The sequence below is a fragment of the Furipterus horrens genome, unplaced genomic scaffold, assembly GCF_987537825.1.
Source record: "Furipterus horrens unplaced genomic scaffold, mFurHor1.1.pri manual_scaffold_17, whole genome shotgun sequence".
Classification (NCBI taxonomy): domain Eukaryota; kingdom Metazoa; phylum Chordata; class Mammalia; order Chiroptera; family Furipteridae; genus Furipterus; species Furipterus horrens.
Window position 1 is genome coordinate 22,341,854 of NW_028327187.1, and position 14,326 is coordinate 22,356,179.

Sequence of the window (14,326 nt, forward strand, 5' to 3'; positions counted from 1 at the left end):
CAAGAATTGAAAAAAATGAGGAGAGGCTTAGAAACCTCTGAGATAACTTTAAATATGCCAACATCTAAATCATAGGGATGCCAGAAGGAGAAAAGGAGGATCAAGAAATTGAAAAATTATCTGAAAAAATAATGAAGGAAAACTTCCCTAACTTGGAAAAGGAAATGGACATAGAGGTCCGGGAGGCACAGAGAGTCCCAAACAAACTAGACCCAGGGAGGACCACAATAAGACACATAATTACAATGCTAAAGGTTAAGGATAAAGAGAGAATCTTAAAAGCAGCAAGAGAAAAGCAGAGAGCTACCTACAAAGGGATTCTTATAAGACTATCAACTAATTTCTCAAAAGAAACTTTGCAGGCAAGAAGGGACTGGCAGCAAATATTCAGTGATGAGAGGCAAGGACCTAAAACCAAGACTACTTTATCCAGCAAAGCTGTCATTTAGAAAAGAAGGGCATATAAAGTGTTTCCCAGACAAGGTAAAGCTAAAGGAGTACATCATCACCAAGCCATTATTCTATGAAATGTTAAAGGGACTTATTTAAGAAGAAGATCAAAACTATGAACATTAAAATCACAACAAAATCACAGCTATCAACAACAGAATCTAAAAAATAAAAACAAAAACAAACTAAGCAGACAACCAGAATGGGAACCGAATCACAGGTATGCAGAGCATGTGGGGGGTGTCAGCTGGGAGGGGGAAGGAGAGAGAAGGAGGGAAATGGTGCAGGAATTAAGAAGCATAGTAGGAGGGTGCAGAATAGACAGGGGGATGTTGAGAATAATAGAGGAAAGGGTAAAGTCAAAGAACTTATATGCATGACCCATGGACATGAACTAAGGGGATGGGATTGCTGGAGGGAAGGGGGTTACTGGGTAGAGGGGAGCAAAGGGAAAAGAAATTGGGACAACTGTAACAGGATAATCAATAAAAGATACAAAAGTCTTGTGAAAATCAATAAAATGATTTATTTCATATATTCAAAGTCAAAATCTCTTTGTATACATAATTTTTGCAAATACAAACATAACAATACCTCTCCATATAAACCTTTGTATAAACATTAAAGAAAATTTATACATCATTTTTTTCCTCTAGTGCTTTCAAAGCACAAAATATACAAGTCCACATGAAGACTTTCTGTCATCACATGCAAGAACAAATGTCAGGGGTTGGGGCAGCCTCAGAAGCACTTTGTAACGTCTCTAGACAAAATAGAAGAGAGTTGGAGGTAGATTGTTTGGTGACTCTCCCTGCCCCCCTCCCACAGAGAAATAAGTTACCCAAATAGCAGCTTTCTTACTCTTTGATTCAAGCTGTCCTGAATATGTCATGATTTGAAAGGCACAGCTGGAAATTGTTGAAAACTTTGTTCGGCACACAAAACATTACAAGTTGGGTTCTGAACATCTATTGTTTCTAAAGGACATAGTAAGAGCACCAAGTAGTGCTCCACTTACAGGTGGGCCCTAGTCACTCTGGAAATGCCAAGAACAGCAAAGTTCACATGAGTGAACCCTAATCACCTGTGCTAGGGGTGAGAGTGTATACTGAATTTAACCTACTTCATTAATAGCATTACCTTCCTTAATTGGGAAAAGAAATAATAAAACACACTTAATACTTTCAGAGAAAATTCTTAGGGAAAAAGCCAGCATTTACTGCTTTTTCTTAGCTTCTAGAAGGCAATTCCTGTGATTGAAGCAGTCTAAGGAGCTTCAACAATATCCTGTTCCACCCTACAGCACAGAAAACTTGTCCTTTTTTATCCTTGGTCTTTGCATTAACATGATGATCTGCTGTTGACGTGATTAACGTTGTTGAGAAGGTAGTGGGAATCTATTTTTTCTAGTACCTTCTCAAGGTACTGAATTAAGACTCGTCTTTTAAACCTAAAATTAAGAGAAATTTTATTAACCAAAAAATACTTACAACACTATGATATGCAACGTACTGTATAGGGTACAAATAGAACTAACAATTAACATAGAATAGAAATGTATCCTCATGTAAAGATAAGGTTTAGCAAATACAAACAGTGCCCACCTCAGACTGTGGTGAGTCTATAAGGCTCCACAGAGGTGGATGAATGAGTTGGGCTCAGATAATTATAAATGCCTCTGGAAACAGCTTTAACTATGTGTGAGGGCCAGGGCTTGAGAAAAGCAGGGCAGAGACTTCTTTTCCCTGTCTTGTATTGGGCAATACTGCTTAAAAAACAACAAAAAGCTCCTCTGTACACTCACCTTGCAGCTTCCTTGATGGTAAATTCAACAAATTGTTTCTTGACTGCAAGAGGTCCTTGCACTCCTTCAAGTAAAATGAAAATTCTTTCATACTCTGAAGATATTTAAAAATAAATTTAGTATTTTAAAGAATATTCATGGGAAATAAAATTCAGTCTTTACCCATCTTTGGTAACCATTTTCATGAGTGGATAGTTACTTTGTATTTTAAACACTCAAAACATCTGTGCATACTCACTAAGGAAATGCTGTAAACACTAATCAAATGCGGTAGGCTGAATAATGGTCCCCAACACTGTCCATGCCTAATGCCAAACCTGTGAATATGTTGTTTTCTGTGCCAAAAAAGGACTACTTTCCAGATATAATTAAGCCATGGATCTTGAGATGGGGAGATTACCCAGGTTTGTGCATGTAGACCCAGATAATCACAAATATCCTTCTAAAAAGAAGTTAAGAGTCAGAGAGAAAAGATGTAAGGATGGCACCAGAAGTTAGGGAGGAGAGAAGTGCCAACATTGCTGGTTTAAAGGTGGAAGGGACCATGATCTAAGGAACACAGGCAGCCTGTAGAAGCTGGAAAAGGGAAAGAAGTAGATTATCTCCAGACCCTCAAGAAGAAATGCTGGCCTTCCAACACCTTCATGTTAACCCAGTGAAAATCATTTCAGAATTCTGACTTCCCCAACTATAAGATAATATAGTTTTAAGCCACAAAATTTGTGGTAACTTGTTATAGCAGCAAAAGGAAACTATTACATTAAATAAAGGGGAAAAAGAAAGAAAGGTATATTGGATCTTTTCAGTTAAAGCAAGAGAAGTCATTTTAAATTATGCGAACACCCAATGCTTCCCCAAAATGCAGGTCAAGAGAGCTTGAATCTACTCTGAAGTGTACAACGAGAAGGGCCTCCTATTATATGATTCATAGATGTTCTTTCACTACTTACTTCGTCCAAATTTTCGAACTTCCTTCATTAACTGATGTTTTATATCAGCATTGATTCCTTGTGCCATAGCAGGAGTTATTTGCAATGTATTTGGCACAGTTCTGAATGTAGATGTTACTGAGACTTTTCGATCACATGCAGGGACACTGCAGTTTTTTATTCCTACAACAAGTGCATTACTACCAGATTTGTGAATCAGGCCATCTTTCCTTAGACTAGTGTAGTCATCAGACAGAGAATCCAACTGGTTGGGTGGAATACCATCTCCTGTTATATTCATAAGTTCTGGTGCAGCAGGTTTTGACAAGAAGCCATCAGGTGGGATACGACCATTTTCCATCTTCTCCTCATGGACATCGTGAGTGACAGTAGCATCTGGAAACCAAATCAAGAAGCTGAGCTGTGAAGCAAGTGTGTTATATCAGCTCCACAGGTAGACCCCCGTGCTCCCCAGTTTTAAGGAAACTGGCTCTTTTATAAAGCAAGAGGATGTTACCAGATGGAGTTTGAGACCCCTCAAACTGAGCTCAAGAAGATAATAAAAGTAAACCACTTTCATTTCTTCATGGCACTATGAATACATATGGAAATTAAGTAAGACAGTACAACTAATAAACATTCTCAGACCCCTGGCACTTGAGATTTAGTGGCAGCTGTGCTTTAAAAGATGAAAAGCAGCAAGTCACTTGATGTCATGATTTCTGCAATTTAACTATAAAATTCCATGGTTTACTAATCTGGACACCAGACCTCTCAACCTCAAGAGTGCGGAGAAAACAGAGGGGGCCATTAGGTGTGAAGACTATGTGCACTCCATAATCAAAAATCCCACCCAGTATATGATCCTCCTCATCTACCTTTTCTGTCTCAGCAAAACGAATTTCTTTTTACTCCAAGTCTGACACCCCTACTTCATTTTCTCATGCTCCTCTGTGCCGGGCACCATGCCAGGAGATAGGGGTCAGCAGTGAACAAGATAGACAGAAATAATCCCTACCATCATGGGACTTACATTCTCATGGGGAAGTCAGACAGTAAGGGCACAATGAGCAAATGAAATAATGCTTGAATTTGTGTTAGGGAGAAGTAAGCAGGACTGTAACAGAGAGCAGAAGGGGGATCCTCAATGGATGGAGTGGTCGGGCAGAACCTGAAGGAGGAAAATAGAGCCTGCCCTGTGCACGTGCAGAGGAAGTTTCAGGCTGCAGTAAGGCAAGTGCAGGGCCGCTAAGGGGCTTCAAGCCAGGACCATAGAGGAAAGGACAGAGGCAGAGAGAACAAGGAAGAGACAGACAGGACACATGTTAAGAGAAAATGGAAGAAAGAGGGTAAAGCGGGGATAAATGGTGATGTAAGGAGACTTGACTTGAGGTGATGGGCACACAATGCAATATATAAATGATGTAGTTTAGAACTGTACCCCTGAAACCTACTAATTTTATTAACCCATGTCACCCCAATAAATTCAACAAAAATTTGAGAGAGAGAGAGAGAGAGAGAGAGAATATAAATAAGAGAATGAGAACAAATGGCAATGGGAGGGTCAGGTCGTGCAGATCTTGTTAACTAGAGTCAGGAGTTTAGATTGTGTTTTGAGTGCAGCGGAAAAGTTCATGATAGGTTTTCAGCATGGACATGGCATGATCTGATTTGTGTTGACATGATCACTCTGGCTGTAGTGCAAAAATAGGTTAGACAAGAAGATGGCAGCCTGGTAATCAAATAAGAAGCTATTGTAGTAGCTTGGTGTAGCTTGGTGACAGACTGATGATGGCATCACAGACTGAGAGACAGAGAGAAATGTGGGATGCATTAATTATATTGGTCATCAACTTGCCTAGATTAGCTTATGAGAGAAGAGTATAAGAGAAATCACGGTGACTCTATGTTTTCCACCTGAACCACTGGGTAAATAGTGCTAGTGGTATGCAGGTACTAGTCCACTACTGCTCATGAGAGTGGATTGTGTGCGCCTCTTCTTGATCTGTTTCAGTGACCTCACATTGATAGCCTGATGTCAATAATGTTGGCATTACTTACACTGTAGAAATCTGCACACACTATGATCCAGGGTTTCTCCACCCTCCCAACCCTTGAACCCATGGAGAGCTGGCTGTCACAGCTTTACCAACACACTGCTGGTTGTTAACTGCACTGGGGAAGGCTGAAGGTAGAGCTGTTTCTGAGAGAGGGAAGGTCAGGAGTTCACTTGAAACAAGTGAAACCTACCAAGCTTTATATGTTTATTAGCCATTTAAATGCAGATGCTGTGTCCACAGTTAAATTTGAGCCTGAAGTTTGGAACAAGTTGTAGTCAAGAGGTATAAATGTCTGAGTTGTTGAAATGTAAATTTTATTTAAAGCCCCAAGACTGCATAGGATCACCGAGGGAGAGAATGCAGTGAAGAGGAGAAGGTCCAAAATCGAGCTTTGGGGTCCTCACACTATTAATAGGTGGGAAAAAAAGGGGGAGGAACCAGAAAAGAGGATAAAAGGAGTTGCTCTGAAATGGGAAAAACCCTAGCAGTTTGTGGTTTCTGGAAACCCAAGAAAGTTTCCATGGAGGAGGGAGTGAACAACTGTGTCAAATGATGCTAAGAAGTAATGGCAATCGACACAGCAAAAGCAGTCCTAAGAGGGAAGTTCATAGCAATACAGGCCTATCTGAAAAGGCTAGAAGAATCTCAAATAAAAAACCTAACCATAAAGCTACAAGAACTAGAACAACAACAAACAAAGCCTAGAGCAAAAAGAAGAAAGGAAATCATCAAGATCAAAGCAGAATTAAACAACATAGAAACTAAACGATCAATCCAAAAAATCAACAAAACTAGGAGCTGGTTCTTAGAAAAAATAAACAAAATTGACAAGCCTCTAGCCAGGCTCATTAAGAAAAAAAGACAGAAGACCCAAATAAACAAAATCAGAAATGAAAAAGGAGAAATCACGACTGATACCTCAGAAATACAAACAATTATAAGAAATTACTACAAACAACTATATGGCAAGAAATTTGACAACCTAGTAGAAATGAACAGATTTCTAGAAACATATAAACTTCCAAAACTGAATCAAGAAGAAGTAGAAAGTCTCAACAGACCAATAACAAAGAAGGAAATTGAAACAGTAAACAAAAACCTCCCTGCACACAAAAGCCCTGGACTGGATGGGTTCACAGGCGAATTTTACAAAACATTTAGGGAAGAACTAACTCCTACCCTCCTCAAACTATTCCAAAAAATCCAAGAAGAGGAAAAAATCCCAAACTCTTTCTATGAAGCCACTATTACCCTCATCCCAAAACCAGGTCAAGACATAGCAAAGAAAGAAAACTATAGGCCAATATCACTGATGAACATAGATGCTAAAATCCTCAATAAAATTTTGGCAAACAGGATCCAACAATACATCAAAAAGATCATACACCGTGATCAAATGGGATTCATCCCAGGGATGCAAGGATGGTTTAATATTTGCAAATCAATAAATATAATACATCACCTAAACAAAATGAAAGACAAAAATCACATGATCATATCTATAGATGCAGAAAAAGCATTTGATAAAGTACAACACCCATTTATGTTGAAAACACTCAGCAAAATGGGAATAGAGGGAGCATACCTTAACATCATTAAGGCTATATATGAGAAGCCTGAAGCCAACATCATACTCAATGGACAAAAATTGAAAGCATTCCCCCTGAAATCAGGAACTAGACAAGGCTGTCCACTCTCCCCACTTCTATTCAACATAGTGTTGGAAGTCCTAGCCACAGCAATCAGACAAGACAAAGAAATAAAAGGCATCCAAATTGGGAAAGAAGAAGTAAAACTATCACTATTTGCAGACGACATGATAGTATACCTAGAAAACCCTATAAAATCCACTAAAAGACTACTTGATATAATAAGTGAATTTGGCAAAATAGCAGGGTACAAAATAAATATACAGAAATCTAAGGCATTTCTGTACACCAACAATAAAATCTCAGAGACAGAGGTAAAAAAAGAAAATACCATTTACTATAGCAACAAGAAAAATAAAGTACCTAGGAATAAACTTAACCAAAGAGATAAAAGACCTGTACACTGAAAATTATGCAACATTGAAGAAAGAAATTAAGGAAGATACAAATAAATGGAGGCAAATACCATGTTCTTGGATGGGAAGAATCAACATCATCAAAATGGCCATACTACCCAAAGCAATTTACAGATTCAATGCAATGCCTATTAAAATACCAATGACATATTTCACAGACCTAGAACAAGTCCTCCAAAAATTCATATGGAACCAAAAAAGACCTTGAATAGCCAAAGCAATCTTGAAACAGAAGAACACAGCAGGAGGAATCACGATACCAGACATCAAACAATACTACAAAGCCACTGTGATCAAAACAGTCTGGTACTGGCATAAGAACAGACATATAGATCAGTGGAACAGAATTGAAAGCCCAGAAATAAACCCAGGCCTCTATGGTCAACTAATCTTCGATAAAGGAGGAAGGAACATAAAATGGAATGAGAAGAGCCTCTTTAACAAATGGTGCTGGGAGAACTGGACAGGGACGTGCAAAAAAATGAAACTAGACCACCAACTTACACCACACACGAGAATAAACTCAAGCTGGATCAAAGACTTAAATGTAAGCCGTGATACCATAAAAGTCCTAGAGGAAAACATAGGCAGGAAAATTTCAGATATCACAGGGAACAATATCTTCACGGATACATCTCCTAAAGCAAGAGAAATAAAGGAAAATATAAACAAATGGGACTACATCAAACTAAAAAGTTTCTGCTCATCAAAAGAAAACATCAGCAAGATGAAAAGTAAACCAACCATATGGGAAAACATATTTGCCAATGATATCACAGACAGGGGACTGATCTCCAAAATATATAAAGAGCTTATACAACTCAACATCAAGAAAACAAAGAACCCAATTAAAAAATGGGCAAAGGACCTGAACAAACACTTCTCCGAAGAGGACATACAGAAGGTCCATAGGCACATGAAAAATGCTCAACATCATTGGCCATCAGAGAGATGCAAGTAAAAACCACAATGAGATACCACCTTACACCTGTCAGAATGGCCATCATCAACAAATCAACAAACAACAAGTGCTGGCGAGGATGTGGAGAAACAGGAACCCTAGTGCACTGTTGGTGGGAATGCAGACTGGTGCAGCCACTATGGAAAACGGTATGGAATTACCTCAAAAAACTAAAAATGGAACTGCCATTTGAACCAGCGATTCCACTACTAGGATTATACCCGAAAAATCCTAAAACCCTAATTCAAAAAAACCTATGCACCCCTATGTTCATAGCAGCCCTGTTTACAATAGCTAAGTGCTGGAAACAGCCTAAGTGCCCATCTGTAGATGAGTGGATCAAAAAACTGTGGTACATTTACACAATGGAATACTATGTAGCAGAAAGAAAGAAGGAACTTCTACCATTTGCAACAACATGGATGGGACTAGAGAGAATTATGCTTAGTGAAATAAGCCAGGCAAAGAAAGCAAAATACCGTATGATATCACCTAATACAGGAAACTAAAGAGCAACACAAACAAACGAACTAAATAGGCAAAGACTAGAATAGTAGTCAGTAGGTGGGAGGTGGGAGGGAGAGAAGGGGGATAAGTAAGGGAAGGGTCTAGTCAAGGAACGTATATGAATGACTCATGGACATGGACAATGGGGAGGGATATAATTGTGGGAGAAGGGGTGGGCTGGGTGGGGGGGGAACAATGGGGGAAAAATGGGACAACTGTAATTGAATAACCAAAAAATAAAATTAAAAAAAAAAAAGAAGTAATGGCAATCTATGGCAGACAACGGGGCCCTTGATGAGACCTTTTTCAGTGGCGCGGAGGAGGCAGAACCAGACTGCACTGAGTTAAAGCATAAAGAGGAGATGAAGACATAGAGAGCATGTGCAGACCCATCTTCTTATTGAGCCTATTTGCTCCTACTGCCTCAGGAACCTGCTCTATCACTCTGACTCGAGCAGCAGCTCCAGATGTTTGCATGTCATTATGCCTTGCCCTGATGGTGCAAACATGCTCATGTGTCTCCATTTCTCCATTTTGTGTTAATTTCTATGGAAGTACGGATCTTCTCTCCCTCATAGAAATTGAAACAGGATCTCTGCCTGCCCTCCTCCCCAATCCTTGGGCCCTCTGTACCTACCACATTGATGACTTCATATTGGCTTACTTAATGAACTAAATTGAATACAAAAGAAATAATACAAAAGGAAATAAAATTGTTTAGTGTCTTAGTCCTCTAGGAGCCATAAGGAAATCACAACCACTACTCTATACCTGTATATACAAGGGTGGGTTTTATGAGGTTTGGATAAGATGGGAACCACGAGGTTGAGGGTGGTCCCTTTCCGCCCACATGGTTAGTTACAGTAGGTGGTGTTTGTGGTTTCCTCAACAGCAGGGACATACTCCGCCTTCTCTTAGATGACAGAGGGCTGTTGGATTCTCCAGGACGTTTCACTTTATTTTGTGGCCCTGCTACAAACTCATCTGCTTCATCAATCATCATTCCCTAAAAAACATCAACGAACATATTCCATTAAAGACAACAGTGGAAGTTCTCTTCATACACATATACAGTCATGTATTAGATCATCAATATAGGTCTTAATCATGGGCCAAATATTTATCATGCCCCACAAAAACTGTTTTCAGAAAATGCTACTCCATTTTAATCCAGTCTAAGTGGAACAAGAAGGAAATGAAAATATAAGGTATTGCCCAAGATCAAGCATAATATAATCATGATTAACCAGAAAGCTTGAAGAATGAGCAACTCTCAGCAATCAAAATGGGAATAAACAGACTCACCTCTAAAGAAGTGTAAACCATTTTGAATCAACCCTCGACAAGGGAAATTATCCCTTTTGTGTACTTTTGTGCCTTAAACTCATCATTAAGAAATGCTGATTATCACTGTGCGGAATGCTGCATGTAAATGATGAAGGGCAGTCTGTCAAAAATGTATTTCCCCCAACAGCAACTTCACAGAGTTTCAAATATGTCTACCTCGGTGCCAGACAAGGATGAGGGACTTTTCATTCTTGGAGTAGATAAAAGATGAAAGCCACTAGTATAGAATGTTAGCTAAAAACTGTTCTCATCCAAGGATAGCCCAAGAATATACACTCACATCATTTGAATAAAATCATGATAAATAATTTTTCTAAAGCAAACAGTAGAGAAAGGGCAAAACATATTCACTAACATTTACTACATGTCAGGTAATGTTCTAAATGGTATAGATGTACTAACTCAATCCTCCACAGAGCTCCATGAGCTACATGTACTAATTATCCCTAGTGCTGCAAATGAGGAAACCAAGACAGTGATATTCACAAAAACTCTAATTAATCGAGGATTGGGATGAAGTGGAATACCTTTCAGTCTAGTTTTGTTATAGAGGAGATTATCGCATGGTCTGCACCTTAATGGTCTCCTCTGTGAGTGCAGATATAATCTTTGTCTTCATGCTTAAATGGTCAACTTTCTCTCTCTCTCTCTCTCTCTCTCTCTCTCTCTCTCTCTCTCTCTCTCTCTCTCTCTCTCTCACATACACACACACACACACACACACACACACACACACAGCCCCCTCACATTAGACCTCTAGTAGGGCAATCCAAATAAAGCAACATCACCTTATACTTCATATTACAAGGGGAGCACTTCAACACTATCTAGATAGAGCACTAGACATCTGAATAATGGAAACAGAAGAAATAAATGGTGATTTCAATATTAAATGAATTAGTATGTGGAGGTGGGAATGAATATAGACTCTGGAGCTGGAAAGATAAGGGTTTAAATCCTGGTTCTTATCAGCTGTGTCACTTAAGGGTAAACCATTTTATCACTATGAACATTGATGTCTTCCTTTTTAAAAAAGATTTTATTTATTTATTTTTAGAAAGAGGGGAAGGCAGGGAGAAAGAGAGGGAGAGAAACATCAATGTGTGGTTGCTTTTTGCTCTGCTCCAACTGGGGACCTGGCCCACAACCCAGGCATGTGCCCTGACTGGGAATCAAACTGGTGACCCTTTGGCTCACAGGCTGGCACTCAATCCACTGAGCAACACCAGCCAGGGCTGATTTCTTCTTATTAAAGAGCAGGTAGTAATACTATCTGCAGAATAACTGTGAACATTTAATGTGATAATTTCAAACACTGGCTCCTGTGGTACTCAACAAATGTCAGCAATTATTTTTTTCAACCAAAACAATCCTGCATCAGGAGTCGCCCACTTTCTATTCACAAAGAGCCCTGGAGTCATATTTTATCTTTTAAATAAACTGAAGAATCTTATTTATATTCACCTTACCAAGAAGAAATGAATTATAGCAAAAAATAGCACAATTTAGGCAGACATAGAAATAGATATCCTACCTTCTTATCTTGTTTAAATGGATTGCCAAAAGTATGCAGTCTTTTGGGTTGATCTGGATCAATCTCTCGAAGTGGTAAAGCCAATGTCTTTAGATATTCCTGATAGTTACCCATTTGTGCAACTGGAACACTATGAAGGGAATCTGCCAAATCACCAGAAAAGAAACAGATTCTAAATAGCTTAAGTGTATGATGCTTTTGAGAGACCATGATCATAGTCTGCTTAGCAATATATAGAGGTCTGTCCGGAAAGTATCCATCCATGCACTATGAAAAATAGACATTTATTGAAGATACAAAATACAAGAAGCATTGTACACAGGACAATGATACCTCAGTCCCCTTCAACTTAGGCACCTTGGGACTTCACACAGTTCTCCCAGCATCTCTTCCACTGTTCAAAACACTCTGCAAAATTCTTTGCCAGAATCACCATCAGCTGCCCCATCGTATGTTCCTGAATCTCATCGACAGTCTGAAATATCTTCCCTTTCAGAGGTGATTTTAGTTTTGGGAAAAGCCAGAAGTCATACAGCACCAAATCTAGGCTATAGTGGGGCTGAGTTACCTGGGTGATTTCATGTTTCACCAAAAAAAACTCTGCACAAGACATGATGCTCAAGTGGGCACACTGTCATGACGAAGCTGCCAATCACCAGTTGCCCATAGCTGCAGCCATTTTTGTCATATTGCACCTCTCAACTGACAAAGAACACTGAAGTAGTGCTCCTTATTAATTGTTTGGCCTGGAGGGGTGTACTCGTGATGAACAACACCTTCCCAATCAAAAACTACAGTTAACATGATCTTGATCTTGCTGTGACTTTGCTGCACCTTCTTTGGGTGTGAAGAACCAGTTAACTTCCATGGGGACAACTGGGCATTCAGTTCCAGATCATAGCCGTAGACCCACGATTTATCTCCTGTTATGACATTCTTGAGGAAGTCTGGTTCATCGGTAGTGGTTTGAATCAAGTCATTAGCAACTGTAGCACAATGTTCCTTCTGCTCTGGTAGCAGAAGCTGCGGAATGAATTTTGCCACCACACATTTCATGTCAAGATCTTGTGTCAAGATCTCAGACACAGTAGTTTTTGGAATCCCCAGATCAGCTTTTAGTTCTCATATTGTCAGTCGCCGATTTTTGTTGATTGCAGCCCGTACAAGTTCAACATTCTCAGATGTTCTGCTTGTTGCAGGCCTTCCAGAATGTCGATCACTTTCAACAGATTCTCGACCATCTTTAAAGCATTTGTGCCACACTTTTACTTGTGCTGCACTCATTGCATCATCCCTGAAAGCCTTCTGAGTCATCCAAATAGTCTCCGCGGACGAATGTTCAAGCTTAACACAAAATTTGATGCAGTTTTGTTGCTCTACTCACTCAGTCATTTTGAATGTGACAGCCACACAGCACACATGCTCACTCAATGGCATCTACCGCGCTCCACTGACTAGTACAGTGAGGTCATCATTATTCACACATGCGCATTCCAGTCCACTGTCTCTGGCTGCCAAGTTACATCGATGTCGCGCAAACCATTCTTGTTTTATTAACAATGGCTGGACGTTTTCTGGACAGACCTCGTACATTGGCATGTGATAGTCTAAAACCTCGAACCTAGCATTCTAGAACCTAAAATCATCTCTCTTCCTCCCACTCATTACCAGTCTACCATTACTACTGCCTATAAGCTCAAATCACTTGTTCAAGAAAAACTCTGTTACCCTTCAAACCAGGTTTGACAATGGGCTGACATCTCTTATACCACCATCCCAACTCAAGATACCATATTTGCTCTGTTTTTCAAAGAGTGCAGGCTCCGTCGTTTTCTCTTATCATCCTGAGAACCTTGGTTAGTGGGTCTCACCCTCTTGGAGAATTTGATTAAATTTACAGGCTCTATTCCTAGACAAGTCTTCCTCTCCCCACAAAACTTGGTGTATAATTTCAGGAGGTTGCCCAGGCTAAGATTTACACTTTTTAATGAAAAAAAAAAAATGCCCCAATTTAAAATGAATAAAATGGAGTACAGAGGAATTGTACACTGTCACCAGTTATCCTGGACACTATCTTGTTCATTCTTTTCATGTAACTGAGGAATTATGGACTGAATTTGCCACAGTAGGCTGAGTGATACAGTAATTGGATATGCAATTTCTGAAATCTGACAGACAGAGGTTCTGCCACTTTCCAACTTACTAACCCTGGGCAAACTACTAAAATGCTCACTCTCAGTTTTCATATCATAAAAACGGGCATAAAAATATTACCTATTTCAGGAGTTATTTTGAGGCTTGCAGGAGCTAAAACATGGGTAGTGCAATATATGCACTAATTAATGTACACTTTTCCTTAAACCTGAGAAGAATAAATTTGTGCCTGGATAGATAGATTCAGTGAAAACACACATTCTAAACATTAAAATATTATAAAAATACAAAAATAACCTACTCATTATGTAATAAACACCATTTATATCAGGCTTGAAATTTTCCTAATCAACAAAAATGACTTTGTGTCCACTTACCTTCATCTTGTCCAACAATGAACTTGTGTGTTTTCAGCAGATTGGATCTCATTCTGGTTAACTGGTCTAAAAGACCTCTACGTGAAATATCATAAGCATTTCGATATGTCTGAGGTTTCAAATCCTATTTGAAATGAA

General features: G+C 39.2%; 1 protein-coding gene across 5 annotated transcripts in view; it reads right to left on the minus strand.

The window, feature by feature from the left end:
* Positions 1-1,171: 1,171 nt before the first annotated feature.
* LOC149990659 (integrator complex subunit 6-like) overlaps positions 1,172-14,326 on the minus strand; it is a 59,335-nt gene continuing 46,180 nt past the window's right edge. For 3 of the 5 annotated variants that reach the window (XM_090264289.1, XM_090264290.1, XM_090264288.1), the window contains 6 exons: positions 14,189-14,312; positions 11,658-11,800; positions 9,548-9,782; positions 3,205-3,579; positions 2,255-2,348; positions 1,172-1,900 (listed from right to left, as the gene is read on the minus strand). In XM_090264289.1, coding sequence (XP_090120415.1) covers positions 1,792-1,900; positions 2,255-2,348; positions 3,205-3,579; positions 9,548-9,782; positions 11,658-11,800; positions 14,189-14,312 — 1,080 coding nt within the window. In that variant the 3' untranslated portion in view covers positions 1,172-1,791. The remainder of the gene's footprint in view (positions 1,901-2,254; positions 2,349-3,204; positions 3,580-9,547; positions 9,783-11,657; positions 11,801-14,188; positions 14,313-14,326) is intronic. The other 2 variants (XM_090264292.1, XM_090264291.1) reach the window with 1 other exon arrangement.